The sequence below is a fragment of the Notothenia rossii genome (genome assembly GCF_949606895.1).
Source record: "Notothenia rossii genome assembly, chromosome: 2".
NCBI lineage: Eukaryota > Metazoa > Chordata > Actinopteri > Perciformes > Nototheniidae > Notothenia > Notothenia rossii.
In genome coordinates this window covers 65,175,416-65,202,257 of record NC_136904.1, presented here as the reverse complement: position 1 = coordinate 65,202,257, position 26,842 = coordinate 65,175,416, and the positions used below count along the sequence as shown (strand labels likewise).

The 26,842-nt window shown below is 39.3% G+C and overlaps 1 protein-coding gene across 3 annotated transcripts in view; it reads left to right on the top strand.

Annotated features, from left to right (window-relative positions):
- Nucleotides 1–23,547, top strand: part of slc4a3 (solute carrier family 4 member 3) — an 84,184-nt gene extending 60,637 nt beyond the window's left edge. For 2 of the 3 annotated variants that reach the window (XM_079666848.1, XM_079666849.1), the window contains exons 11-20: nt 2,101–2,316; nt 2,411–2,559; nt 4,263–4,457; nt 4,618–4,800; nt 9,665–9,754; nt 9,841–10,007; nt 10,108–10,361; nt 12,006–12,175; nt 14,624–14,797; nt 16,175–23,547. In XM_079666848.1, coding sequence (XP_079522974.1) covers nt 2,101–2,316; nt 2,411–2,559; nt 4,263–4,457; nt 4,618–4,800; nt 9,665–9,754; nt 9,841–10,007; nt 10,108–10,361; nt 12,006–12,175; nt 14,624–14,797; nt 16,175–16,252 — 1,676 coding nt within the window. In that variant the 3' untranslated portion in view covers nt 16,253–23,547. The remainder of the gene's footprint in view (nt 1–2,100; nt 2,317–2,410; nt 2,560–4,262; nt 4,458–4,617; nt 4,801–9,664; nt 9,755–9,840; nt 10,008–10,107; nt 10,362–12,005; nt 12,176–14,623; nt 14,798–16,174) is intronic. The other variant, XM_079666850.1, reaches the window with a different exon arrangement.
- Nucleotides 23,548–26,842: the final 3,295 nt, after the last annotated feature.

Sequence of the window (26,842 nt, the reverse complement as noted above, 5' to 3'; positions counted from 1 at the left end):
TGGACAAGTCTTGTACTTGACTTCTTCTCATAGGAATTTATCAAAAATAATAAGAAATAGAGTTGATAGCCAGGTGGGGTCTTTGTCCACATTTTTCTGGCATAAAGCCGCTAGCAGGGTGCTGATTAGTTTAACGTTGAACCTTCACCATTACAATCAACTGAAAGACTATTGATCTCACACTTTGTATAAATAACCTTCAATCTGCCAGCCATAGGGTGATGAGAGTGGTCCGCAGTCCGCGCCAAAAGTACCCTCAAAACACCCACCAGCAACATTGAGGGTCCGCCTGTCGATCTGCTCAAACAAACAAGCTTCTGTGTTTGTTATGATAGTTTCTAGGGATGCACCGAATATTCGGCCGCCGAAAATTATCGGCCGAAAATGGTTAAAAAGGCTCTTTCGGCTTTCGGCCGAAAGGGTTTTAGCACCGAAAAAATATCACCGAATGTCAGAGAACAGGGTTACGTTGGTAAGCTAACGTGTTGTTGTGATGACGTAATCAAAACGCGGCGACAAGCACGGCGCGCGACCATGCTCGCGGCTGGCTCACAGCCAACATGTCTGGCGCTTGGAGATATTTAAAAATATCAGAGAAAGAGGCGCGGATTGCGATTTGTAAAACGTGTTCAGCTGACATTTCTCGAGGGGGTGTAACTGCAAAGACTTTCACCACTTCGGGATTACTCCACCACTTGAAATCAAAACACCCGGACAAATATGCGGAGTAAGATCAAATCACAAGCACTGACAGCGAGAGACTGTTCAGCGCTGCCTCTCATGTGCTTGATGAGAAGAGGAACAGACTTATGGCTGATAAAGCAGAGAAGCTACTGTTCATTAAAAATAACCTCCCACTTTTCCTTCATAAGTAGACAAGGCTGGCTTATCATAAGCTCATCTAGTTCTACATGTCTACTCTATACCCACTTTCCTGAACAATTTTCATTTTGAGTTATAATTCACCATCTCAGGTTATCATTAGGGGGAAATGACAGCAGCACAGTGTTCAATATATTGTACTTTCGGTATCTAAATGATACAATGTCGTTTACATTGCTCATGAGGACAGACCACCTTATTTGCAGATTCTTGAAATTGTAATTTAATTTGTAATTGATTGTGGATTTTGTATCCAGTTTTCACTTTATGTATCTTTATACAATGTTTACTACTTTGCTTATGAGGACAGACAGCCTTATTTACAGATTCTTGAAATTCAATTGTAATTTCATTTGTAAATAGTTACATTCATGTGGATTCATCCAGTTTGCACATTTGTATGCATGCACTTATAGGTGCATTTGTTGTTGTTGAAGGCCTGGCTGTTACAGTCTTTATTTACACTATTTTGTTGTAGGCCTACTGGCCTAGATGTTTATGCAGTTTTAAAGCACCTTGGCTTTGTTCTGAATGCACTTTGTTGTAGTTATCCTACAGAGAAAATAAAATGGACTTGACTTGGAATTAATGTACTGTATGCATTCAAAAGTGCTGAATAAATGTTTTATGGACCCATACTAGTGATTATTATTTAAGTTAAGTTTTGCCATAATCATGTCTTTTTCCATAATCAGGCAGCTGAACAACATTGGTAAAAAATGTATACATTATATATATTTCTATTAATCATTTTCGGCCTTTCGGCATTCGGTTTTCGGCCAACTGTTTCCTATTTTCGGTATCGGTTTCGGCCAAGAATTTCCCATTCGGTGAACCCCTAATAGTTTCGGTCTCAAGACAAGCCCAAAAACAATCTTCTCCTTCAATTTCCACAGTGACAACGCTTTACTGAAAAGTTGAAATAGTTCCAACTTGTAGCACTCGGAGCGACTGTACAAGAACGTTGGACTTTGGAAACATAATGCTTGGGGCACCCTTTTGTATTATTGCAGTTGCATGCAATGGCATCTGCTCTCTCCTAATTGGAAACAATCTAAAAATAATGCTGGCATTTAGAAATAGGCTATGTGGACACAGGCCCTTGGCTCTTATCTTTAGGATCTTGTTCGTGTTCACATTACCGGTTCAGATTGTGCCTTTAATTTCCATGTTGTCTAGTGTCCTGACCTGTATACTTGTTTGCTACCGACCCTCCAGAGGTGAGTCCAGAGGAGGAGGAGGAGGGGGACCAGGATGTTGACCCTTTGAAGCGCTCTGGGATCCCGTTTGGCGGCCTGATCCACGACATCCGCCGGCGATACCCTCACTACGTCAGCGACCTGAAGGACTCCGTGGACATGCAGTGCCTCGCCGCCGTCATCTTCATCTACTTTGCTGCACTGTCGCCCACCATCACCTTCGGAGGCCTGCTGGGTAAACACACACTACCAGAAACAAGACATTTGGATACCATACCGTTTATATACCTGTGCTCTGAAGGTTTGTTCGTGGTTGTTTTCACATACAGGTGAAAAAACAGAAGGCTTGATGGGAGTGACTGAGCTTATTGTGTCAACTGCAACTCTGGGAGTTATATTCTCACTGCTTGCTGGCCAGCCCCTCCTCATCATAGGGTTCTCTGGTCCGTTACTGGTGTTTGAAGAAGCCTACTTCAAGGTAATATACATTTGATACACAGTAACTAATGCATTGTGTATCACATACTCCAGTCTTTGTGTAATTTCTTATTTTGTTTGACCGAATATAACTAAGGAAGCTCTGTGAGGAGAGTTCTAGCGATCCAATTTCCAAGTCTGATCAAAATAGTTTTCTCTCCTGTGTGTATAGTTGGTATAATGGGGTTTTGCCAGGGTTTTGCCAGGATAATCTTCCAAGCTACTTACACGATTTCCTTTTTTTAATCTGTTAACCAGGTGGACAAAGAGTTGTTTTGGGGGGGAAAAATCGTTTTGCTGGATACATTTGTGTTGTTGTAATAATCATTTTGACCATAAAAGGTAGAAGTTCACCAACACACATTAAACCATTCATGTTTTCTTCTTGGTGAGTTTACATTTCTTGCACTTAACAGAAGGAATCCATGCTGCACGAGAGCAAGTTGTCATTTATTTATTTTTGTTGGAAAACATGAATGCTTTTCGTCTTAATTAGAACATGGGTTGATGGAGCACAAACTATTTTTCCCAACTGTTTTCATATTAAAGTAACTTGGATAAATGACCGGTTCTGCAGATTTTTTAAAGACCATACAAATATTATTCCGCCAAAACCTTTTTTCACCTGTTTCATAAACACAGTAGAGAAAACCATATATTTATTTTAAATGTATTTTATTTAAACTTTGTATTAAAGGTGGGGTAGGTAAGTTTCAGAAACCGGCTCGAGTGCACTAAAATTTGAAAGTACACAGCCAAAAAGAATCCGCCCCTTCCTTCAGAGTTCCTTACAGAGCACCTCCTCCGCGAGGGCAGGCTGCAGTAACGTTACATATCAGGCAAAGCTAAACACATCTAGGTTAGCAATACTACACAGCCAAAGCAACTCCGATATTGACTCTGGTTTGACTTCTCCTAGTTTCCACTTTCTTTTTTTTCTTAATTTGCTCCGTTACATTTTTTCTTTTGCAACCAGTAGACGATGTTGAACCTAACTCTGCCATGGTGAAAGTGGCCGCCTGTTGCTGGCGAGTCATTGAAGTACTGCTGCAATGCACGCCCAATGACGGCACGCCCAATGAGGGCACGAGATACATTTGTGCGTGCACGAGATGGAAGGCTGACAGACAGGGCGGCAATCCAATCCAATTGGTTGTAGTTTTTACAGTATTACAGGTTCCACAGATGACATTTTTTTATGGATTTTTTGTCAAAGCACTTAAGATATTCATTGCTATTGGGATGTTAAGAGCATTCCATGGAATATAACAAGAAGTGTATCTCGAGCCGGATTCTGAAACTTACCTACCCCACCTTTAATGCCATACAATTTTATACTCATGGATTTGTCAACAGTCTCTGAAATAAGGAACTTATAAAAGAGGACAATGAAAATACACAAAACTATTTCAATAAAAATAAATAATAATAAATAAATTATAACTGACAAGATAGGGAAAATAAGTCAAAGCAATTTAGTTTTAACACCTTTAAAGTATTCGATTTCTGCTGCATTTGAGCTGTGAATCTGTCATGTTAAACACCTCATTCAACTTTTGTTGCCATTGATTTATGTTCGGTGGTTATGGCTGTAACCTGATCGAAACAATATAGATCACACTGGAATATGGACCAGCAGATTTTTGTAGTTTTGTCTCTCAGGACTTCCGTTTGTAAATAACATGTCTTTGTCTTTTCACTCAGTTCTGTCAGGCCCACAACTTTGAGTATCTGACGGGTCGTGTGTGGATTGGTTTCTGGCTCATCTTCATCGTCCTGGTGATGGTAGCAGCGGAGGGAAGCTTCCTCGTTCGCTTCATCTCACCCTTTACCCAGGAAATCTTTGCTTTCCTCATCTCTCTCATCTTCATCTATGAGACCTTCTCTAAGCTCTTCAAGGTAAACGCCAGATGTCACACAGCACACTGAGTTAGAGAAGAATTTGGACAATAAAGAAAAGCTTTTTATGCTAATCAAAATCCTTATAAGTTTCAGTCCTTCTATTATCATATCTGGAAAGAGCCGCTGCAAATAAGTAAGACTGTCTTTTTGTTTCCAGGTGTTCAGGGAGCATCCACTGATGGCTACATACTCAAGTGACCCAAACTCAGCTGAAGAAGTTAATTACCACCTCCTCAACCAGCCCAACACGGCTCTCCTGTCTTTTGTCCTCATGATTGGCACTTTCTTCGTGGCGTTCTTCCTCAGGAAGCTCCGAAACAGTCGTTTTTTAGGTGGCAAGGTACCCTGCTTTACTCAGTCTATTAACCCTCTGAGACCCACATACATTTCCGTTTTTGTATATTTTTGTGTTTTGCCTTATAAATTGTCATTTCTTTGCAGTATAATCGAGTTTTACACATCCCAGAAATCAGCACAACCTCAGCTCTTGATGTCAATCATTAGAGACTTATATATACTATAATAGGAAATATTGGCCAATAAAAAGAAAAAAAAGAAAAAACGGAGCTTGAATTTTTTACTTATTTCATTATTAACTGCTAACCATAACATTGAAAGAAACATTCAACACATAAAATTGCACACATTATTATCATTGTATCAGAACTGATTCGAAGATTCTAACTTATTCTGTTCATTAGGTATGCCCATTCTTTTGGGAAGTGTCCATGGGCGTTTTTGCGAGGAATTGTAAAAAGATTTCCTGCCAATTTTGAAGAGTACACATGTAATCACACATCGCATACTGAGCAGATTCGTCAGAATTTTCATCAACATTGTCCCCTTGAAAAATCAGCTCCAAAGCCTCAGCTGTAGTAACTCTTCCTTGCCATACCTCAGTTTAATTTCAAAACACTAAAATAACGTATTCCAACTTTTATTTTGTTTTTGCGCGTGCAATTATACCGGCTCTCTTTTCAGTACACATAACAACGGAACTGACAGGCAACCCTCTGAATCAGACTCCGATTGGCTGTGACTGTATCCACTCAGAGTGTCCGATTCAGAAACGTGACTCTTACACTCTTTACGTCACAAACAAAGATGGTGGAGGAGAATAGCTCTATAAAACAGAAAACGAGAAGCTCAGACAACTCAGACATGAATGAGGTGGAAGGTTTGGGGGGGGGGGGCGGTAAATGAGGACAACCTGCTGCTTTGAGGGAAAGCAGCCTTTCTACTATTATACTCTCTGAATATCTGTTCGTTTTAAGTCAATCTAAAAGGTTAGATCAGCAAAGCTAAATTTCATTTAATATTCTGTTAGCATAGCAACAAAACACTAAAAAATGCTTCAATGTTGTCCTGCTTTTATTAAAAACCAAAAAAAAGTGTATCATTTGGTGTTAGGGTCTGGGAAGACCCAGCAGCATTGTTGTGGGTGACTCTGGGTCCAATTTGGCCCAATAAAGATTCATCTTTAGCCGCTTTCACACCAAGTACTTTGCCGTACTTAGTTCCCAGCACTTAGTTCCCCCATGGAACTAAAGAGCGGATCGCGTTTCCACCAGTCCCTGAGGGAAGATTACGCAAATGAAGCCACTGACGTCACTTCTTCTTCTTCTACTTTGGGTTTACTGGCAGGCCGCAAACAACTTCATGACGTATACTGCCACCCGAAGTCCCCGGAGTTGGGAGTTTCTGAGTAAATCGCCAGAACGCCGACACCTCCTCATCTTCACCGCTCCAATGTTTTCTTTTGTGTTGCCATAAGTTAGTCTCTCTCTGTTGGTGCGCTAGGCTAATGCTAATAATGCTAATGCCAGCAAATACAATGGCGACTTCACAAAACTGGGGGGGGAAGTTCTCATGAACTAAGTTCTCTTTTTGGTGTGAACGCAAAATCCCAGGAACTATCGGAACTAAAAGGGAAAAATACGAGGAAAAGTACTTGTTAAGATCACTGTACGGATTCCGGAAAAGGTAGGACCCAAAAGCAGATTACAAAAAGGGTAAAGGTCTATAAACAAAAGCGAGCTTTATTACAAAAGCTGATGACAAAAAAACATGACATGAAACAAAACGAAAGCACAAGGAAAAAACATACCGAAGGACTGACCGTGATTGACATGGAGGGAGACAGGAAAAACAAACAATGAACCGACGGGGAACACAGGAAGAGACAACACTAAATACAGGGAGGGGTAATCACGAGACGAGAAACACAAGGGCAGGGAAGGAGAAACACAAGGGTTGCAGTCGAATAGTCCAAAAATCAGCTCCTAACGTCTAACCCTATCGTATGTTCCTTGACCTCTGAGTGAAACGTCACGGGATTAAGGGATAGTGGATAGGAGAATTCAAAAGGATTTAGGAGATGAGACTGTGGTACTTTAGAGAATCCGACTGCACTTTCACTATCCGACGTGTTTATGATGCGCCAGCGGACGTCATAAATGTGCATCTGCTGCTGTGGGGAAACTATGGAAACTACAGTTTTCTATGGACTACAACATATATGCAAGGCCGGATTAATCATATGGGCAACCTGGGAAAGTGCCCAGGGGCCCTTGAGTAAAGAGGGCCCTCTTGTGTGATGAAGATGGTCATTGATATGGGGCTGGATCTCTCAAACTGCCATGGCCAGGCTTATGACAACGCATCCAACATGTCAGGAAAATATAATGGGCTGCAAGAAAAGCAACCCACTCATACATTACATTCCGTGCGCAGCACACTCCTTGAATTTTGTTGGTGTCAACTGTGTTGAAAATAGTTGCTTGTTAAGTTTCTCCATCGTTGTGTACAAACTGGATAAAACGCGGGCTTTTTGTTGTTGTTCAGGAGTTGATCCCGCCCCTGCCCTGCCCCGCCTCGATGTAAGCGTGACGTATGCGGTGCTTTCGATCTAGCCGGATATTCTTTTGGTGCTTGAAACGAACCGGATTCCGGAGCTAAGAGGCTGCTCCGCTGCGGTGTGAAGAGGAAAACCCGGTGCTTTTCAAGCTCCACCTCCGAACCGGCCCTGAAACACCGTTGGTGTGAATGAGGTATTAGAGGGGCTTTACAAATGTTGGCGGCTGATGACGAAGAGCGTCAGGACACACGGCAAGAGGCCTCTGCGCTGTGTGGCAAACTTGGGAAACTAGAGACTGCTCTGCTGACAATATTTTGGGACACTGTACTGCACCAATTCAACCTTACAAGCACTGGCTTGCAAAAGAAAGACATTGACCTAATGACCGCTCTGCGACTTTTGGAATCGCTGCGCACTTATGTTGCATCACTACGAGGGACATTTTCGGACTTTGAGACATCTGCCCGGGCCGTGACCGGCGTGACACAGACATACCAGCACGAGACTCACCGTGTTGGTAAAAGACGAGTATTTGATGATGAGACAGTGGAGCACGAGGTCGCACTGACTGGCAGTAAAAGATTCCAGGTTGAGACATTCAATGTAATTATTGACAGGTTGCTCTCAGGACTTAGCAAATGCCTGGATGCATACAAATACATACATGATCACTTTGGAGTCCTATTTGACATGTGCTGTGATGACACTTATCTCTGCAGACGGGCCAGTATTCTCTTCTCATCATATCCTACTGACTTGGATAAGTCATTAGGAGATGAGCTGATCCAGTTTAGGGCTTTTGTCAGCACAGAGCCAGATACAAATCTTGCAAATAGACTGCAGGTGGTGCTTAAACATGGACTACAGACAACATTCCCCAATGTTTTTGTTGCGCTCAGGATTTTTCTCACACTGCCTGTAACCACCTGCGAGGGTGATAGGTCCTTTTCACAGCTTAAACGCATCAAAATGAATTTAGGACAACCATGGCTCAGAAGAGACTTTCAGCCCTTTCTTTGATGGCCATCGAGTCTGATCTTGTGAGGGATCTGGATTTGATGACCTAATCACAGACTTTTCAAAGAGAAAGTCAAGGAAGAAACACTTCTAAAAGTTAAGATCCACTGTCTCTCATAAACACTCATTCTCACACACACACACACACACACACACACACACACACACACACACACACACACACACACACTATCTTCCATCACATATACTGATCACTTAGTTGAGCAACCACACCATTTCACTACATATTTTACTTTGTAACTCTCAATGTTTGTAACTAATACAACTCCTTATGTACTTGTACAGCCAGCCAGTCATGTTTTGGCATTAAGTGGGGTGCTGTTCTGAGGTTGTGTGTGATATCACCTAGGTATTCCTGAGCAATACACTGTCTTGGGATCTTATCCATTGTATCTTTGTCTTGTGATTTTTGACTAAAAGGGCAAAAGGCTAGACCAACTTTGGTTGAACTATGTGGCTGTGTCCCTGCTTTTGACAAATAGGTGTGCGATTTGACATGCCAGATTGACTGAAAATTCTAAATATTGGTCATGTTGGTAGGATTGGGTAGGCGTGGTGTTACTTCTTGGTACGTGTGTTGGGGGGGGGGCATGAGCGCTCAGTGCCCCTTAATAAGCACCCTAACTTTCATGATATCATTTCTCGGTCATAATCGGTTGTTTCCGTGAACGGCCGACTGTTGTGCTGCGGCTGCAAGGCATTGTGGGGCAGCATCCTCTCCTTTCGGTAAGGGAGGTCCAGTGGTTCCTAAGCTAAAGGAGGTTATAAAGGAAGTTTGAAACCTCCTTTCCTATCATCTAGACTAGAAAATTCGAACGGCACTTATCATGGCTGCCACTGAGGAACTTCCGGGTCATTTCACTCGGTTGGGAAGGTTCCTTAGCTAAATGGACTATTTGACTGCAGCCAACAATACTTTTTTCGCAACATGCACCTGGTCTCCCATCCCCCTACGGGAACTCAACCTTTCACGAAGAATATGTACACTAACATTTGAACCACACATTCACGTGTGCAATATGTGGTGTAATGTGTTTTGGGCCATAAAATAATAACAGGATTGTACGGTTATGAATGCATTATAAGTTAGTTATGATGTAGTTAAAACAATATTGGATGTTAGTCATTATTTAAATAATAAAATAAATCATGGTTCAAAATATACCCGCGAACACCATGAACGGTAACAACTTTCGAACACAAACCAAGGGTTAAAATGTACTCTAAGGATATATTACTTTTTATGTGATAAGATCTTTAACAAGGGTTGACTTGATTTGATCCATGTTTGGTTTCTCTTTATCCCCAGGCTAGAAGAATCATTGGTGACTTTGGCATCCCCATCTCAATTTTAGTTTCAGTGCTGGTGGATTACTCCATTTCCGACACTTACACACAGGTAATTGTCCAAATTTGAATTGCATTTCAAACAAATCTGAGAAATTTGTTCTCAGTAGTTTATTATTCTTATTTTCCTCCTTGTAGAAACTCAATGTGCCGTCGGGCTTCTCCGTCACCTCCCCTGACAAGAGAGGCTGGCTCATCAGCCCCTTTGGTGACAAGCAGCCCTTTCCTGCCTGGATGATGGGGGCCTCTATTGTTCCTGCCATCCTTGTCTTCATCCTCATTTTCATGGAAACTCAGATCACATCGTACGTACAGTATACATTTTTATGGTTATGTTTTGTGTGCAGAATCTGTGTTTTAAAGAAAAGTTTACTGACTTGTCTAATGTTTCCTCCAATCCATCAGATTGATAGTCAGTAAGAAAGAGCGTCACCTGGTTAAAGGTTCTGGGTTCCACTTGGATCTCCTGCTCATCGTCACTCTGGGAGCCTTCTGTCCTCTCTTCGGCCTGCCGTGGCTCACCGCTGCCACCGTGCGCTCCGTCACTCACGTCAACGCCCTCACCGTCATGAGCAAAGCCACGGCGCCTGGCGAGAAGCCCATGATCCAAGAGGTGAAGGAACAGAGGCTGACCGGCCTCGCTGTGGCTGTGCTCGTTGGTAAGGGGAAAGAAAAAGTTGGGAACAGAGATTTTACAAATATAGCTTAGCAACTATAGGCACGCAGGCATATTGAGCTTTAGATTTCTATGCTGAAAACTGATGTATGGGGCAGTAGTACTGTAGGGGTGGTACTTATCATCTCAAGAGCGTGAAGGGCTGGTATCTTTATTTAGCCTTTAAAGAACCAAAATCATAAGAATATATATCAAAGGAATGCATTAAATGTGTGTTTATCTTTAGCTGCAAATGCCTGGTCTACTAGCCTGCTAACTAGCGCTTAGCATTATTTCCAAAGCAAAGGCATTAGCAACTTTTATGTCATAATAATTCCGTTAAAATAAAGTACAAGTTGCCGATTCCATGGGAGAGCATTTAACCTGCAATGTTTCTGAATGTCAGCAGGGAGGGACTGCACCTCTTTAAAAAACAACTCAGATTGTAAAGAAGTCTATGAAAGAAATCCCCCCTATTCTAACTTGATTTTAACCTCAGTAAAGATGCCCAAGATGCTAGTATATCAGAGAAAATTCAGATTGAGACAGGAGTTTTCAACCGATGTATAGCGAAAGTGATATTGTTAGCTTACAGGAGCTACAGTTGGAAAACTGCCAGCGACAGTTGGGATTTCAGCCAAAATCAACCAGAGTTGGGTAGGAACTAAAAGCCTTCTCTACAACAGTAGTAGACTGGAGACCCATTTCTTCTACAAAACAGAGAATTTAGCAGAGTAAATCTACCACCATTAGCTAGAACATAAAGCTTGACAGGCAAAGCAAAGCTAACCAAGGGTGATGAGGCCTAGCAAATGGGTTAGGGTTAGTGGTGGAATGCTCCTTTTGAGTGCAGTGTGAACATTTGTTTGATTGTAAATGCAATTATAGACCTAAGAAATAATCAAGAAAAGCTTTTAATTCCACAAAATCTCATAAGAAGTCGCAATGAACACATCTTTTCAACACACAACAGTGCATCTGTAAGGAGCTGGAGGAGGCAAGGGATCTGAACTACTGAACACTTCCCGAGCAATTATTCTATTTTATCATCTGTCTGTTGGGGTTGTATTTTTCTTATTACAGTGCTGGACTTTCCAGGCAATTTGTCTTGAAAGAAAACATAAGCTCTAAAGGTACAGAGTGCCACTTCTGCAGCTCCTGCATGTCTAGACATTCTTGGAGTATTAATCAGCCGTAGCAAAAGCTATCAAGGATTTTACATTCTGTTTACGAATTGTCCTCAATATGAATCAAAAACGATTTTTGAAAAATTAAAAAAAGTAATATCCGACATGGCATCTCCGTGTTCATTCACAGAATAACCATTTTGCCAACAAAATATCTAAGTATTTGATCCTGTTTGGGTATACGACCACAATGAGTCATCATGATTGTTGAGCTTTTGTTTGATTGAAATGCTGTTGGGATGAGGAGAAAGATTTTAAGCATTAGCTCAAAGAGCGTTTCAACCAAGGCAGACGAATAGTGAATATGGTTCAAATAAACGCTTTTGACTGTGTTTGTCATGAAGGATGTTTGCTTGTTCAATAAATAGTTCTCTCAACAGTTGCAAATTATTCTGATGTTTGCAGTTTATCCAAACCTAACCCTAACCCTAATTCCCCTTGAACCCCTGTCTACCCTTCAGGTTTGTCCATAGTGATGACTGACGTGCTGCGCCTCATCCCTCTGGCGGTGCTCTTTGGTATCTTCCTGTACATGGGGGTCACCTCTCTGACAGGCATCCAGTTGTACGAACGCATCACACTCATGGTCACGCCCGCCAAGCATCATCCCGATCACATCTATGTTACCAAGGTAAAACACGCAATATGAATGTTGACATGGCCAAGTATTTTATAGTTTGTGGTGAGAACGAGAAGACAAACACAGCTGAGTGGTTACTGCAGCAGAGACCTGGTGTTTTTTTTCTTGGGTTATAGCTTGATTTGACCAAGCGACCTGAGTATTTAGTCGTGCAGCCCTGACATATTGGTTAGGCTGGCCTGGAAGTTAGCATCCCTCGACAGAAAGCAAGTGATTTGTCCATTGTCGAAAAATGCAGGGTATTCTCCACATATTAACACCACTTATATGATGTTTGAAGTATACATGCAATCGGCTGAAGTGAAAAGCTAATGTCAGACTATAAATTAACTAAATCCAAGTCACTTGGCTGCCTGTCACTATCACTTAGCTAAAGGCGGCTAATATTGGCCGTATTTCAACCATCAAAATATGCTCAAGAAAACATTGAGTCTGAGACAGGGATTGAAATGTTAACTAATTCCCGGGTGGAGGACTCAGCAGTAAATTGATTTGATTTACTGCTGTGACAGTTTTGGACTTCTCCATGACAAGCAAATCCGTGTTGAACTCTCTTTTGATAAAGAAATGACAGAGTAGGGATTTCACCTACCTCCAAGATGCATGGAGAAGGGAACGTTCTGCTCGAATTTAGACCCCAGAGTTATAAGGGGGGCCGTGAAAGTGAGGATGTACTTTTTGTGTTATTGACTTATGATGGATAAGGTGGGAAATGGGTTTTGAAATAATATTCTTTCTTTGACCTGGAAACAACATGTAAAATGTGAACACAGGTTAAAAAATAAATTTCCCTCGCCAACATTTCACTTTTCTCCCCTTGTTTTCACATAAATAAATAAAAAGTCATTCAGATCCATATTCTGCCAAAAAAATGTTTTATTTCACGTGGCAACATATTTTCCTACTTGTTTCACAGATGAAACCAAACAAAGTTATACACACAGGAGAGAAAACTATTTGGATCAGACTTAGGAAACGGATCACCTGAATATTTGTTTCTCACTTACCTGTCAAGGCTTCTTTATTTACAAGCGAGATGGATTCTTCCAAGATGTATGTCGAAAGAAAAAAGTGATTAAAATGGTGACCCCAAATAGGAGAGATGTTTTACTGACTTACTTCTATGAAAGTCTCTCTCACAAATAAACAGATAATAACCAGCTTCATCATTGAGTATGTTCATATTCCCGCCAGTATTATGATTGGGATACTTACTCTGTGAGAAGCACATTAGAAAGGTATTTTTGAAAGGACGGTAACAATATGAGTACTGATCACAGCATGCAAAACCAGTTTCAGTGTTCATATATGAACCTGACCATTGTTTCAAGAAAGACGTGGAGCTAGGAGCTGTAAGCCTGAGCTGAACCTTCCTACCTTAAAGATATAGTCTGACATTTTGGGAAATACTTGGGCCTTCTTGCAAAGTGTTAGATGACAATATTGATTAACAAATAAGCATAACGACATGTAAGTACATGTCCTTATGCTTATTTGCTCATTTAGAACAAAGATAAGAAATAGTAAGACACACAATTGGCAAAAAAACATTATTTTACAATCAAATAAACAACATAAATGAAAATATGTTCATAAGTTAAATTATATAACTAACGAAAACAAGTTAACGCTGAACTGAACTACCTACCTCAACAAATGACATAGAATACAAAATGGAAGAGGACATAACATCGCAGCTTACAAGTCAGTATCCACAAATTACATGTTGATCATGCTGCTATCCACAGCATGATCAACATGATGCCATGGAATACATTGTAGTGGACAGTAAGGATTGTAGCACCCAATAATGTAAAAATATCTTGAAAATGTGAAATCATTTGTACATGATCTAAGATGTAATAAATATTAATAATAACTTGACCAATAATGTCATAAGATGTTGTGACTGATAATGTAATAATATAGGTAATAAGAATAATCTTTCTTCATTTCAAGTTACATTTGAAACCCTTTTGGAAAATTCACAAGAACCAGCTTGGAGACCCGTTCATTTGTATACAGACCACCTTATTGTTAAACCAAAATATTACTTTTTTAGAACGGACTTATCTGTTATCAATATAGTTGGCAGTTATTTTAAAGTTGACAATTTAATAAAGTTTGTTGCTTTACTAAATCAAATTTAGTTTTTGGGGTCGATGCTTGAAAATAAGTAGAATCCAAACCAAAGAAACATTACATTATATAGTTTTTGGTTTCAGTTTTGGTATGGAACTTGACATTTCTGGTCCTGATATTACTTAGTATCAGATTTAAACTGGAAAAGTTTACAGAATAATTAAGTTTGTCTCATATTGATCACACATAATTCCACTAGATGGAGGCAGTTAGTGTTTAATGTATCACTGTGTGTGTCAGTACTGTGGTGCATGGCCTCCTGGTTTCCAACCCATTAACCGTCTCACGTGTCTTCAGGTGAAGACGTGGCGTATGAACATGTTCACCCTCATCCAGCTGGGGTGCATCGTGGCTCTGTGGGTAGTGAAGTCCACGGAGGCCTCGCTGGCGTTCCCCTTCGTCCTCATCATGACGGTGCCGCTGCGCCGCCTCATCCTCTCACGGATCTTTGAGGAACGAGAGCTCCAGGCGGTAAGTTTGGTAACTCTAGGAATGTTTGAACCTTTGCCACTATAATCTGATCCCACACCGCCTCAGGATGCTTATTTTCCAGCAGATTTAATTTGAGATGGATCTTGGCATGTATTCATATCTGTCTAACATCACTCCTACAGATGAACAACCAATGATTTTCTCCTCTGAGATCACGGACAGCTTTCTCCTCCAAATATTTTTAGATGATTATGCAAATATTTATTTTTGCCGTGTGTTCAGACCACAGATAGACTCACAGTTCATCCTGAAACCTGGCTCCATGTTTTCTTGGTTAGATCCCCTAAACCCATGTCAACACTGTCAGATTAAAACCTTCCGTGTCCAAAATGTCCACTTTTTCAGGAGCTTGAATAAATAGCTTTGTTCTTAACTTGACTACCATCCTCGGTGTGTTCAGCCAAAGGTCTCACGAACCCGGGGCGCTGTAGAATCACACTAGAGAAGGCCTTAAAATAAAGTTAAAACACGAAAACTACCAAAATTGGACTTCTATGATGTCAGATCTCTAAACTTTCCCCTATATAAACCAGAAAACTCTGTGTAGGTTATTTTGTTATCCTTTACTGTGTTCTTCTTGTCAAGGGGTGGGTGAGGGATGCAGAACCCAAACAAAGGACAAAAGACGGATGCAGGTATAAATCAGACGTAGCCAGAAAACAAGGAACTATGAAAGACCGATGCACACCGGGGAGACATTGATGACAAACCGACAGAGAACACTAGGGAAGACAGGGATACGACACAGCTGGAAAGCGTAGCCTAAAAAAAAGGTTGGGGGAAGATAATAACAAAAAAATAAGAAATCCCAAAGACAGGAACAACAAAAAGACAAGACACAAGGGGAATTTACATTTCAAAATAAAACACAAAACATTTCTCTATCAGACTAATCTAGGTACCAACTATTTCTTTATCTTTCACAATTTGTTTGAGGGGAGCAAAACGTATATTGTTGACTTTTCATTATATGTTTAAACTTTTAAATTTTTACAAATAGCTGTGTAGGCTAAATTAGTTAGCTGCTGGATGTAGCTTTAAACTTAAAGACTTCAACGTTTGAGAGAAGTATCAATCATTTAATCTAACCCTGTCTTTCAACATTAGCAGTTTAGCTGTTTATTTATGCTAAAGTCCACTCTCATGAAATCCACCTGGAAGTATGCCAAAACCCAACTTTCGTATGGTCTCAGTCCGATGGTTCAAACTGACAGCTCTCAAACCAGCCCAATGCGCATCTGAGTTCATTTAAACAGCCCACACCAGGTTAGGTATGAAAGCATCTTAAGATGCATCATTTTGACCTTTGAGCATGTCTTGAATATAAATCACTGAAGAGAAATTGTCTTTTCACAGCTGGATTGCGACGAAGATTCTCCCAACTTTGACGAAGATGGACGAGATGAGTACGATGAGATCCACATGCTTGTGTAAATTTAAATTGGACCCAGCCAGTGGGAATTCCTCCGCCCTCAAGCTCCGGCCAATCGGAGCCTCTTCGGACACCTCAGTGTCTCTGGGTAGCGGGGACAAAGAAGCTATGGATAATGACTTCTTCTTACCTTTGTTTATTCCAGTTTTGTAAAAGGACACACCTGATGTTAGATCTCTGTGGTGGGGGTGGTGTGTTAAACATCATGAGTTCAGAAAAAAACCCTACTTGAAGTGCAAATCTAGCAAAAAACATTTTATCCAACTTTTTATCCTATGGATCCCTTTATTTACCTTGGGCATAAGTGCAATGATGATGGTAACCTACTACATTATTTTGGTCCTGAAAACAAAAAAATAGAGTCTATCTGCTTTATTCAGCAAGCAGATTTTCATCGAAATTCATAATCGTTACGGTGAATATTATCTTTACGCTGAATCTCAAACCACTGCCTGTGTATTTTAGCTGCCTTGTTTTCCTTTCTACTACTGCCATTGCCTATAGGTTGCAATGATGTGCAAATAAGGAGTTAAGTAGTCCTTTTCCTTTCTGTACAGACTTTTAGTAATGAGCACTTTGACTGGGCAAAAGTTCACATTTGTCGCTGCCAACCGAACTCCCTGGCACAACGCCTCCTCTCTTAATGTAGTCTCCCCTCCAAGCCAAAATCTCTACGGAGACTGTGCAAGCCTCTTTAAGGGGTGTTACTGCACTTTGTTAGGTGTTTAATGCCCAAAATGCCAGTCCACTGACCCCATTATAGTGACCTTGGATGTATAAGTAAATAGCTAACCTTATTTTTCTACTGTGTTGTATCTATTTATTTATTCTACGACTTTTCAATTAATGCCATCCCAGGTTTTGAGTGAGGTTCTAACCTCCAAATAATTCAAACTGCTGTTAGAGTTAGTACAAAACAAAAAGAACATTGTGTAGGTTGACACATTCAGTCATTATCCATGCATTATTTCATCTTCTCTGCGATATTTCCACGCCGTGGTGCATTTTTCAGAGATGTCATGAATAAAATAAGAACCCACTTGACTGGAAAAGTATAGGAACTAAGCAAACACACAAGCACTGAGAACGCCGGGGAACAGTTGAGTCTTGGCAGGATTGTATGAATGATGCATTGTACAGTAAGACTGTGAGCTTGGAACTACAATGTACCATCTGTGTGCAGAGCTCTTTCGAAAATACCCAGAGATTTAGTTTTCACCTACTATATTGCAAGCCCACTGTAGATTTTTTAACAACCGTTCAGTCACGACACCTGTAATCAGAAACCTTCTTCTGCCACACAGAAACGCCATCTGTTAGACCTACTGTACATAGCAAATACACACATTTTCTTAAGATACATAACCTATTAGAAGCCATTTATGCCCAGACTTGTGATACTCTTAATCAAGAAAAATTCAAATAAATCCATGTGATTTAACTAAAAGGCCTGGCTGATGAGTGATACAAATACAATTGTACCATTAGTTCTCAATGAAATTGATACTGTTTGACTTTGTATTAGTTAGCCTACTACTAACAATACATTGAAGTACTTTTACTGTGTATTCTTTGAGAAATACTCTCTCAAAGTCCCATCCTGAGAACAAAATCAAGCCACTTCTGCTAAGTTTGATGAGGGAATTATTTTTTGTTGCCATTAGTTCTTCGTGAGATCGATCCTGTTGGACTCAGTACTAGTGAAACTACCCCCACAAGTACTATGAAGTACTTACTGTGTACTTTTCCAGTAATCCTCTGTCAATGTCCCCTCCTGAGAACAAGAATGCATGTTCTTCTTTTAATAAGCATTAAAAAAGTATTTGTAAGAGGAAATGGTGGACATGATATCAGAAATACTTCCAGTCAGTACTCCAGCAGCAGCATTTTTACACCTTGGAAAGTCTTTAGAGTCTGGTCTGGATAGCTTGTCACAACTATCCTTCATCACAGTGACACACTCTGTCACTCTGGTTGGCCTCTTATGATGCTGCTGTCTTTTAATATATGATTATTTCTCAGCCACTAGTAATTACACAATCAATGGCCCAGAATTGTACTTTATAAACTATGAATCTTGGTGCTTGAAGAAATACACACTGGTTAAGCCGGCCAGGTTATATATATATATGCCTTTTTTGGAGCCCTTTTTTGCAATATTTATTCAAATGTCACTCGTTATTTAAACAAACCACTATCTGAGGATAATACAAGCAACCATAAAACGCCCTTTATTTAGAGAGCCATTGAAGCCCATGAAGAATTTATCCTTCCACAAATCTTTTCATCTGCTGTATTAATAAAGTTGCCACATGTTTTCAAATTCAAGTTAAGGCACTATATGTGCAGAACATTACAAATATTCTTCATTTGCAGTATTTTATTTGAACAGTGTTCAGAAAGACAGCATCAATGATATGCTGTATATCGATATAATATCAATATTGTTATTAATTTCAAACAAAGTCAATTTAAATAGCGGGCAAAAATTGGTTAATTGCCATGGATGTGGGGTTTGATATAATTTACGTTCAATTTCAACTATTTTAGTCAGAAAAAGCTATATAAACTAAACCCTTTTTAATAATTCACTATAATTTAGAAAGGTTTTTGTGAGAAATCTTTTCAAAAGTACACTTTTTTTCCTTTTGTAATTAAATTTGAAATGTTTGCACACAACATTATTAATATATACATTTTTATCAATTTTTTTAAATTGTGAATCCATTTATTTTATTGGATTTCCTTGAGGCTGGGGAAGATATCCATCATGTAGTTCAATCAAACAATCTATAATTTAGCTCTGGCCTTCACTCCCAACATTTTTTTTTGTTGAATTGGAGACATTTTTCGAAGCTCTATTGACTGACATGCAATGGATGGGACTGATGGAAGAATCTGTGAGAAACGAACTAGGAGTAGAGAAACAATCCTATTTAAAAGACATCATTGTCATAAGAGGCCAACAAGAGTCACAAGGGTGTGTCACTTTGCTGAAGGATAGACCAGCTATCCAGGCCAGACTCTAAAGACTTTCCAAGGGGTGAAAATGCTGCTGCTTGAGTACTGACTGGAAGAATTGCTGAGTCTACCATATCCCCTTAAAATACTCTGAAGAAAGGTGTTTTAACGCTTATTCAAAATAGCAAAGAAACATGCATTCTTGTACTCAGGAGGGGACATTGACAGAAAGTACACAGTAAAAGTACCTCATAGTACTTGTGGGAGTTGTTTCACTAGTACTGAGTCCAACAGTGTCAATCTCAAGAAGAACTAATTGCAGAAAAAATAATAACAAACTCGAGAGACGGCTAAGTTGACCGCAGTGCAGAATCGCTGCAAAGTTTAAATCTAACAATGTTGTCCATTTTAGACATTAGCTTATTATATTTACAGCCCTTAATAACATTCATTTTCTGGGCTCAATATGTGTCTTGGCTGTTTTCCTTGTGATCGCTAAATTCACCTTGTTTATAATATTATCACCGTTCCAAGCAAACGAGTGCTTTTGTTTGAAATCACTTCCGTGAGTTTCACCCCGCCCCTCGCTCCAATGACCATTAGACCATTTAGTGAGGTAAAAAGCAAAAAGGCCTCTCTTCTCCCGTTTACTTGTTTAATAAAGAAAAACAAATGGAGGATGATACACGGATTCAGCTGAAGAGATTTATGTAAATAACTGTTAAATATGAAACTATAAGAAAAATAAATGTTAATTATATTCACCTGATCATTATATAACTTGCAGGCATACAATCAAGTAAAAATAACTCTAAAAAGTGAAGCACACATGACATTCAAAGAACATTTAAAAACGTTTAATGGTCAACAGTGTAGTCTAGTTTTTGTATGCTAACCACTAGTTTGATTATAACCATGTCCTACATTACGAGCCATGCAATAATTCTGTCTCAGGGGAAACTGACCTTCGATCTATAAATATCACTTCCCAGCCTTTAGTTCTCTCTTGTGTGTACATGAAGCTGCCAAGGCAATCCAACACTTGCAATGTAAAAATATTTAGCTTAAACGTTGTGTTACACAAAGGAGAAATGGAGGCCAAGTGAAGAGAATAATGTGTTTACTCCAATGAAGTGACTGTAAATTAATCCTCCATTGTTCACTCTTGAAGCCACACTTTGATGTGAAGCACACACCTGCTGTGGTCTCTATTTAATCCTGCGGCACCCCAAGGTAATGAGTTACTAAATGTGCTTTATATTAGGACTCTATAAAGGTTTATTTAGAATATTCTCAATGGACCTTTTCAACCATTTGTTTATGTTTCAGCGCTTAAAATACCTGGAGGGGAAACTGAGGTCAATGACACTGATAAGTTATCTCCATTATACTCCTGACGTTACTGAATGTAAATATTTGGCTGCCTGTGTTGCCTGGCACATGATTGGGCTATTTAGTAAAGCTGAGTCCGATTTATGGAAGTCAACTCAAGACAAAGCTATTGAGAGGTTCAGTGATTAAGTATTTGTGTAGGCAGACCAGGAAATTAGCATTGCAAGGCCTCCCGCGACTGAAACCAATAGGATTTTTCCGTTGGACTTCGTAGTGTTGCAGAAAAAGAATGGCAAACACACATTTATGATACTTAAACCTTCTGTTCAGGAGGATAATCTCCACATTTTAAATCTGTTTTTATGATTTTTGAAGCGTAAATGCAATCCCCAGTAGTACATAGCTAATATTACACTATAAAGAAATTAATAACGGACTGGTGTTCGACGTGATGTCGTTAGTCGACTTACTTATTAGTAGATTTGTCTTTTATGACACATAAGCTTCTGTCTTTTACAAAAGTTATCACACAAGGAGGTTTATGTTTTAGATTTTACTTTTAGAAATACTGAGGTTTAATTGAACAAATATATTTAAAAAGCATTTAAAATGCTGTATTATCATTTTCTTAAAATGTTTGTTTTCTGAATGGAGTTCTGATCAATCTGGGTAAAATGGTATGCTGACATTGTTGCTGCTTTATCAACACTAGAAATAACTGTGTCTAAATAAGGCAAGTATGACAATGACATTATTGCAAGGAAATCTACTATCTAGTTTTGATTTAAAAAATAATCACTGGCAGGTCACCACAGACCTGTTTAAGCAATGTTTCACTCAAAACTTTTGCTCGATAAATAGCTTTTTCACTTTTTAACTTCCATAGCTGACCAGCAAACAGAATGTACAAGTGGCCAAAATGTTGTGTTTTGTTCCCGGCGTAATCTTCATTTGGGCATGATTAAAGATTAAACTGGGAACAAAACAGCTATTCAATCAAGATGATAATCATTGTGCAGGCATACATTTTGTACTTTCAAATACTTCATATTTTTCTTACGTCAGATGATACTTTTGACCAGTGTTCTTTTTGCCCAAGAAGTTGGAATCTGCCATCTGAACCCAGTGGAACTAAACATTTAGTGTGCTGGTTGACCCTTAGAGGTAAGATAGTAACACATGTCAATAGAGTGGTGGAGAAATGGCCTGTTTTTGTCTGTCTATCCGGAAGTTAGCATCTCAATGGTCCCCACGACAAAAAAGCAATGGGATTTTTCTATTAAATTTAGGAATATAGCAGAAAATAAGATCTGTGGCAAACACACTCACACGTTTTGTTCAGCAGGATCATTTTCAAATGTTTACACTTAACACTTGTATGATTTATGGAGTGTAAATGCAATCGCCACAAGTAAAAAGCTAACATTAGGGCTATAGTGTATACGAAGGACACCCCGGTCCGACACCATCACTATGCTAAAGACAGACTCTTGTTTGGCGTGCTGACGTTTACTGGAGTTATTTAGTCACTTGTTAGCAACTGCCGATTTAAGACACTAAGAGGCTTCGGAAATTCACCAGTTGGGTATTTCATATGGTATTTTATGTCGTAGAATAAAACGTGAAAATCTCATAACCTTGTGTTTCAGGTATCTTACCTTTCAAAATTACTCATTTCTGCATCACTCTATGTCTTTTGTTGTCTGACACTACAAGTCTGCTCAACAAATCCACGTGCTCATGTTATGGCAAAAACTGTTCTGTCTGAGTATGTGTGGCGCTGTGTAAGTCATAGGCTGGATAGAGCCAGCCACTTAGCAAAACATCCTTTCAGTGTTTTCACAAGAGAAAAAGTGGACTTGTGGGTATTATTTAAGATAATAAAAGGTGTGGTGCTGCCACTCTGTCCCGTCTGGGCGCAAGATGTTGAAACACGCGAGATGAAAAGAAAAATAATGTTTTTTACCCTTTAAAAAGTCCTGCCATGTCAATGTTCTGAGTGTACCACATTTAGTCGCCTTATACCACCATGGTAGGAGGGCAGACCACCCACCCAAATCTAAGACTTGGCTCTGTTATTCTTGAACCTCTTTTAATTCAACATCATTGGTTTGAGTAAAGACGCCTGGCCATGTTGGAGCATATGGAATAGTGTGTTAGGTTCAACCATTATTTTACTATAAATCTGATACGTGTGAAACCAGATCCACTTTTATAAGGAAGGCTATTGACCCATATATAAGAGCACAGAATTATAGTACCTTTTGGTTACCTAGGAAAGGCATTGATTTGTATTTAATTACACTGCATACCAAAGGATCCACAACAGGATTAGTTTCTAATTTAGGTCTTCATTTTCACACTCAATTTTGTACGTTGTAAATGAATAACTAATCCTTGAGAGTCAATGGAATGCTGTCATTAGCATGTATTTCATTGTTGCAGCATTCAGAAGCAGCTATGATTTTTACAACCCTTATTTTAAGCCCTAATTTCCATAAAATGTCAGTATTTATCTCAAAGCACTGTTAAAGCAGCATTAACCTTTTTATTTTTTACCAGAGCAATTAAAGCGACTGAACAACCAGCTCACAATAATATGTTACACATCCAGCAGAAAGATGGCAAGATGGCAATTCCATTGGATTGCTATATGCTCTTTTCCATGTCCTCTTTTACTTCACGTCTGTGCTATGCTGTGCAGAGATTGGACTGTTGATTCTAAGTTTTTGAACTAACCTCAATTTCACATTTACAGAGTCCTTATATTTAAAGTTGAGGTTGAAAACATTGCTTAATGGGGTCTTCATGAGGTCTGCACAACAATCCTTGGATGTATTGTGATCAGATGACACATTCAGTATGCATTCGTACCAGAGACTGTCACTTAGTTTGTGTGGATACTTGTATAGCAGGGCCATCTTGTTGTAAAAAGATTTTCAAACAACTGTAAAACATTATTTTTTGTCTGAAATAAATATTTATTATGTGTTTCAAATACAAACGGAATCATTCTTTTTTTGTCATCTTAAAAATGTACAAAGTATTGCATAGACTTTTGGAGTGGAGTTGGTGAGAAAGAGTGCAGAAAATCATCAAAGCTTTGTTTACCTCTAGGTGCCAGAAGGGTGGGGTTCACCATATATGACAGAATAATGAGTTCCAGAAAGTTCAGACAGTCAAGTGTAAATGTCTGCCTACAGAATATATGACATGCTTAAAGCATACTGATTTACAGAACTTCATGACACACCCAGCCATTGAGAGATATAGAACATTTGACAGTTAAGAGGAGGAAAATATATTACAACAATAAATGTCTTGACAGCTGCTTTGGAAGAAACATTCAGAATAGCTATTTAGGTGCAGCTTTGATATCATCTACATTTGAATTCAAGTAAGAAGGATCATATATAAAATTGGTCAAAAACATTGTCTATATCAGAAGTGTGCAGGAATGAGTTCTTAAACCCCGAAATAAATTAGCATTATACCACTTCTGGTTCCCTTGTTTTTGGTTAAATGGCTTAATTAAGACGTGTGGTTAACACAAGCTTAACCCTTGTGTGGTGTTTGGGTGAAATTGACCCGATTTTCATTTTCAGTGAATAAAAAAATATATAAGGATATTTTCGTTCAACCTGAAACTCAATGGCCGGGGCTAATTTATTGTGAAGGACATGTGGAATTGTTTTTATTTTTTCCACTTATGGAAAGATGCCCAACCGTATTTGTGTCCTTCATAAGAGACAGACAGACAGATAAAAACACACAGAAACACACACACACACACACACACACACACACACACACACACACACACACACACACACACACAATTTTATGCATAGAGAAGCTGTTTGATCCTGTTTTCCCTTGATCTTTAGCCTTTGTAGTGTGTACACAAAACTATCCTAGAACATTATAAACATTTTAGATCTTTCAGAAATGTATAAACATTTTACATTTTCTCGCACTGTCCCCCTCGCACCTGCACGCCGGAGGAGGGACTAAACAGAGACATAACCTCAGTGTAGTAACAGTGTAGTGCAGAACTACAATTATTATCTACCAGCAAAATGGCCAAAAGATATTCTGCTCAGAGAGCCTTGGAGCTAATAATAGATGAAAGTGAGTGGAATGCATTAGAAGAACACGGTGAAGTGGAACAGGAAGACATTTCTGAAGATGAGGATAATGTGGACGTAAACTCAGAATTTGACAGCAAATTGGAAGATGAACTTGACTCAGAGCCAGCAGCTGGATGACCCCCACAGTCAGCTTCTGGAAGACCCCACAGCCAGCTGTGAGGTCTGTGGACCCTCAAAGGACTCCAAGACACAGACTACATGCAGCAACTGCAACAAGTACATCTGTGCTATACACACGAAGAAGTTCTGTACATCATGTGTTTCCTAAACGGACTTGCCCATTGACTCACATGATGTTCTGCAGCGTCACTTCATCAATATATTTTTCGGATATACTGTATTTCATGAATAGTGACTGTTAATTGTTTTTATTTGCTTTGTGTTTATATCTGTTCTATGTCATTTATATGGATGTTTCATTCTCTCTATATTTCACAGCCAAATACTTTTGGATGTGTGGTTATTGTGTTCCAATTGCTGATAAATTGCTTTATTTCCTTCAGGGCTTTGATTATTATATGACAGATTAAAAATAATAAACATTAATGAAAACAAATTTCATTTACATTTGTCCAAGAAAAGCATGAGCAAAATGTAAATCTAGTTTTTATTACAGTGTATTTTTTTTTAACATAAATTACATTTTTATCACAAAAAGCGACGGACACTTCCATTGTTAAATTTGATCTAGCAAAGAGCATTTTCAAAAACTAATCATATATTTCATTTATATTGTTGGGGAATGAGTCAAAGACAATATATATAAGGAATTGTGCATGTTGAATTTAGTTCTGTATTTTTTTTAAACCCTGAAATATGTCCAAGGTCAATTTGACCCGAACATTACCAAAGGGTGCGAAATGTGAACATAACACAAGAGTTAAGAAATGTTTACACTTTGTTCTAAAATAGAATATGTCAGTAAATACCTCCATGAATGTCAGAAGCTTCTATGTGTCATAAAAAGAGCGTCTGCTAACAAAGGTCTCAATGAAACTACTTAACGTCATCACACGGAATACTAGCCACTTTAGCTAAGCGGTGGTGGCAGACATGCAAACGTGAGGTAGTTTGTTAATAGAATAAAGTTAGCATTTTACTTCTGCCGATGCATTACACTATCAGATCGTTAAAGTGGTGTTCATTTGTTGGATGATCAGGCTGAGCAAAATATGTAAGTATCATCGTGTTTGTCAAAGAATATTCCAAATTGAATTAAAGAATCACCTTGCTTTTTTTGTCAAGGGAGTCCTGGCAATGCTGACTACAGGGTTAGCTTACAGCAGTGGTTCTCAAACTTTTTCTGTCATGCCCCCCCTTTGGAGAAAAAAAAAAGTCGGGCCCCCCCAACACAAATAGTCACGTAATGGGCCAAGTTAACATTTATTAAAATACATCAATATGAACGTGAGCATTCCTTTCAAAAAAATAAAAAAATCAGTGATAATAAAACAATGCTCCATAAGTCTGTGTGCTCAAAACATATATACAATTGTGCAATCCCTTTGCTAGAACAATCAATTATAATACTTTGCCAATTTGCAATCGTAAAAAAATGAAAAGAAAGAAAATGCTGATATTTGGCCAAAAAGTGTGTCTCATCACAGTGGCTGCAGTGAGCCTGTTTTGCACAGCACATTTCTTCACAACGGGGTGGCAGGCTCAGTGGCGGCGCCAGAGATTTCTTTTGGGGGTGCTGTGGGGTAGCTTGACGAGAGGGTGCTCAAACATTTAGGGTTTCCCAATAATGTACCGGGCGCAACAATGGAATTTTCTACTGCAACACTCCCCACGCATATACACAACATTCTCATTTCTTTTTTTATAACTATAATGATCATATAAACATGTGCCTCGGAAATAATTGTTTGCATTAATCGTGACCAAAACGTTTGAGACCCACTGAGATAACTATCTAAACACTCAGAGTCCTTTAGTTCACTGAGCCTCTCAGTCTGACAGGAGAGGACTCTCTTCCATCTTGTTGTTGAAAAAGCTCCTTATATCCGTTAGCGTAGCACGCTAGCACCAGAAGTTAACAACAACGATCTCCGGTACCGGTGCGCTCTCTATCTCTCGCTCGCACACAAAATGGCTCGTTCTACACACATAGGCCTACAGAGTTGAGCTTGAATGAAATACAGAGAC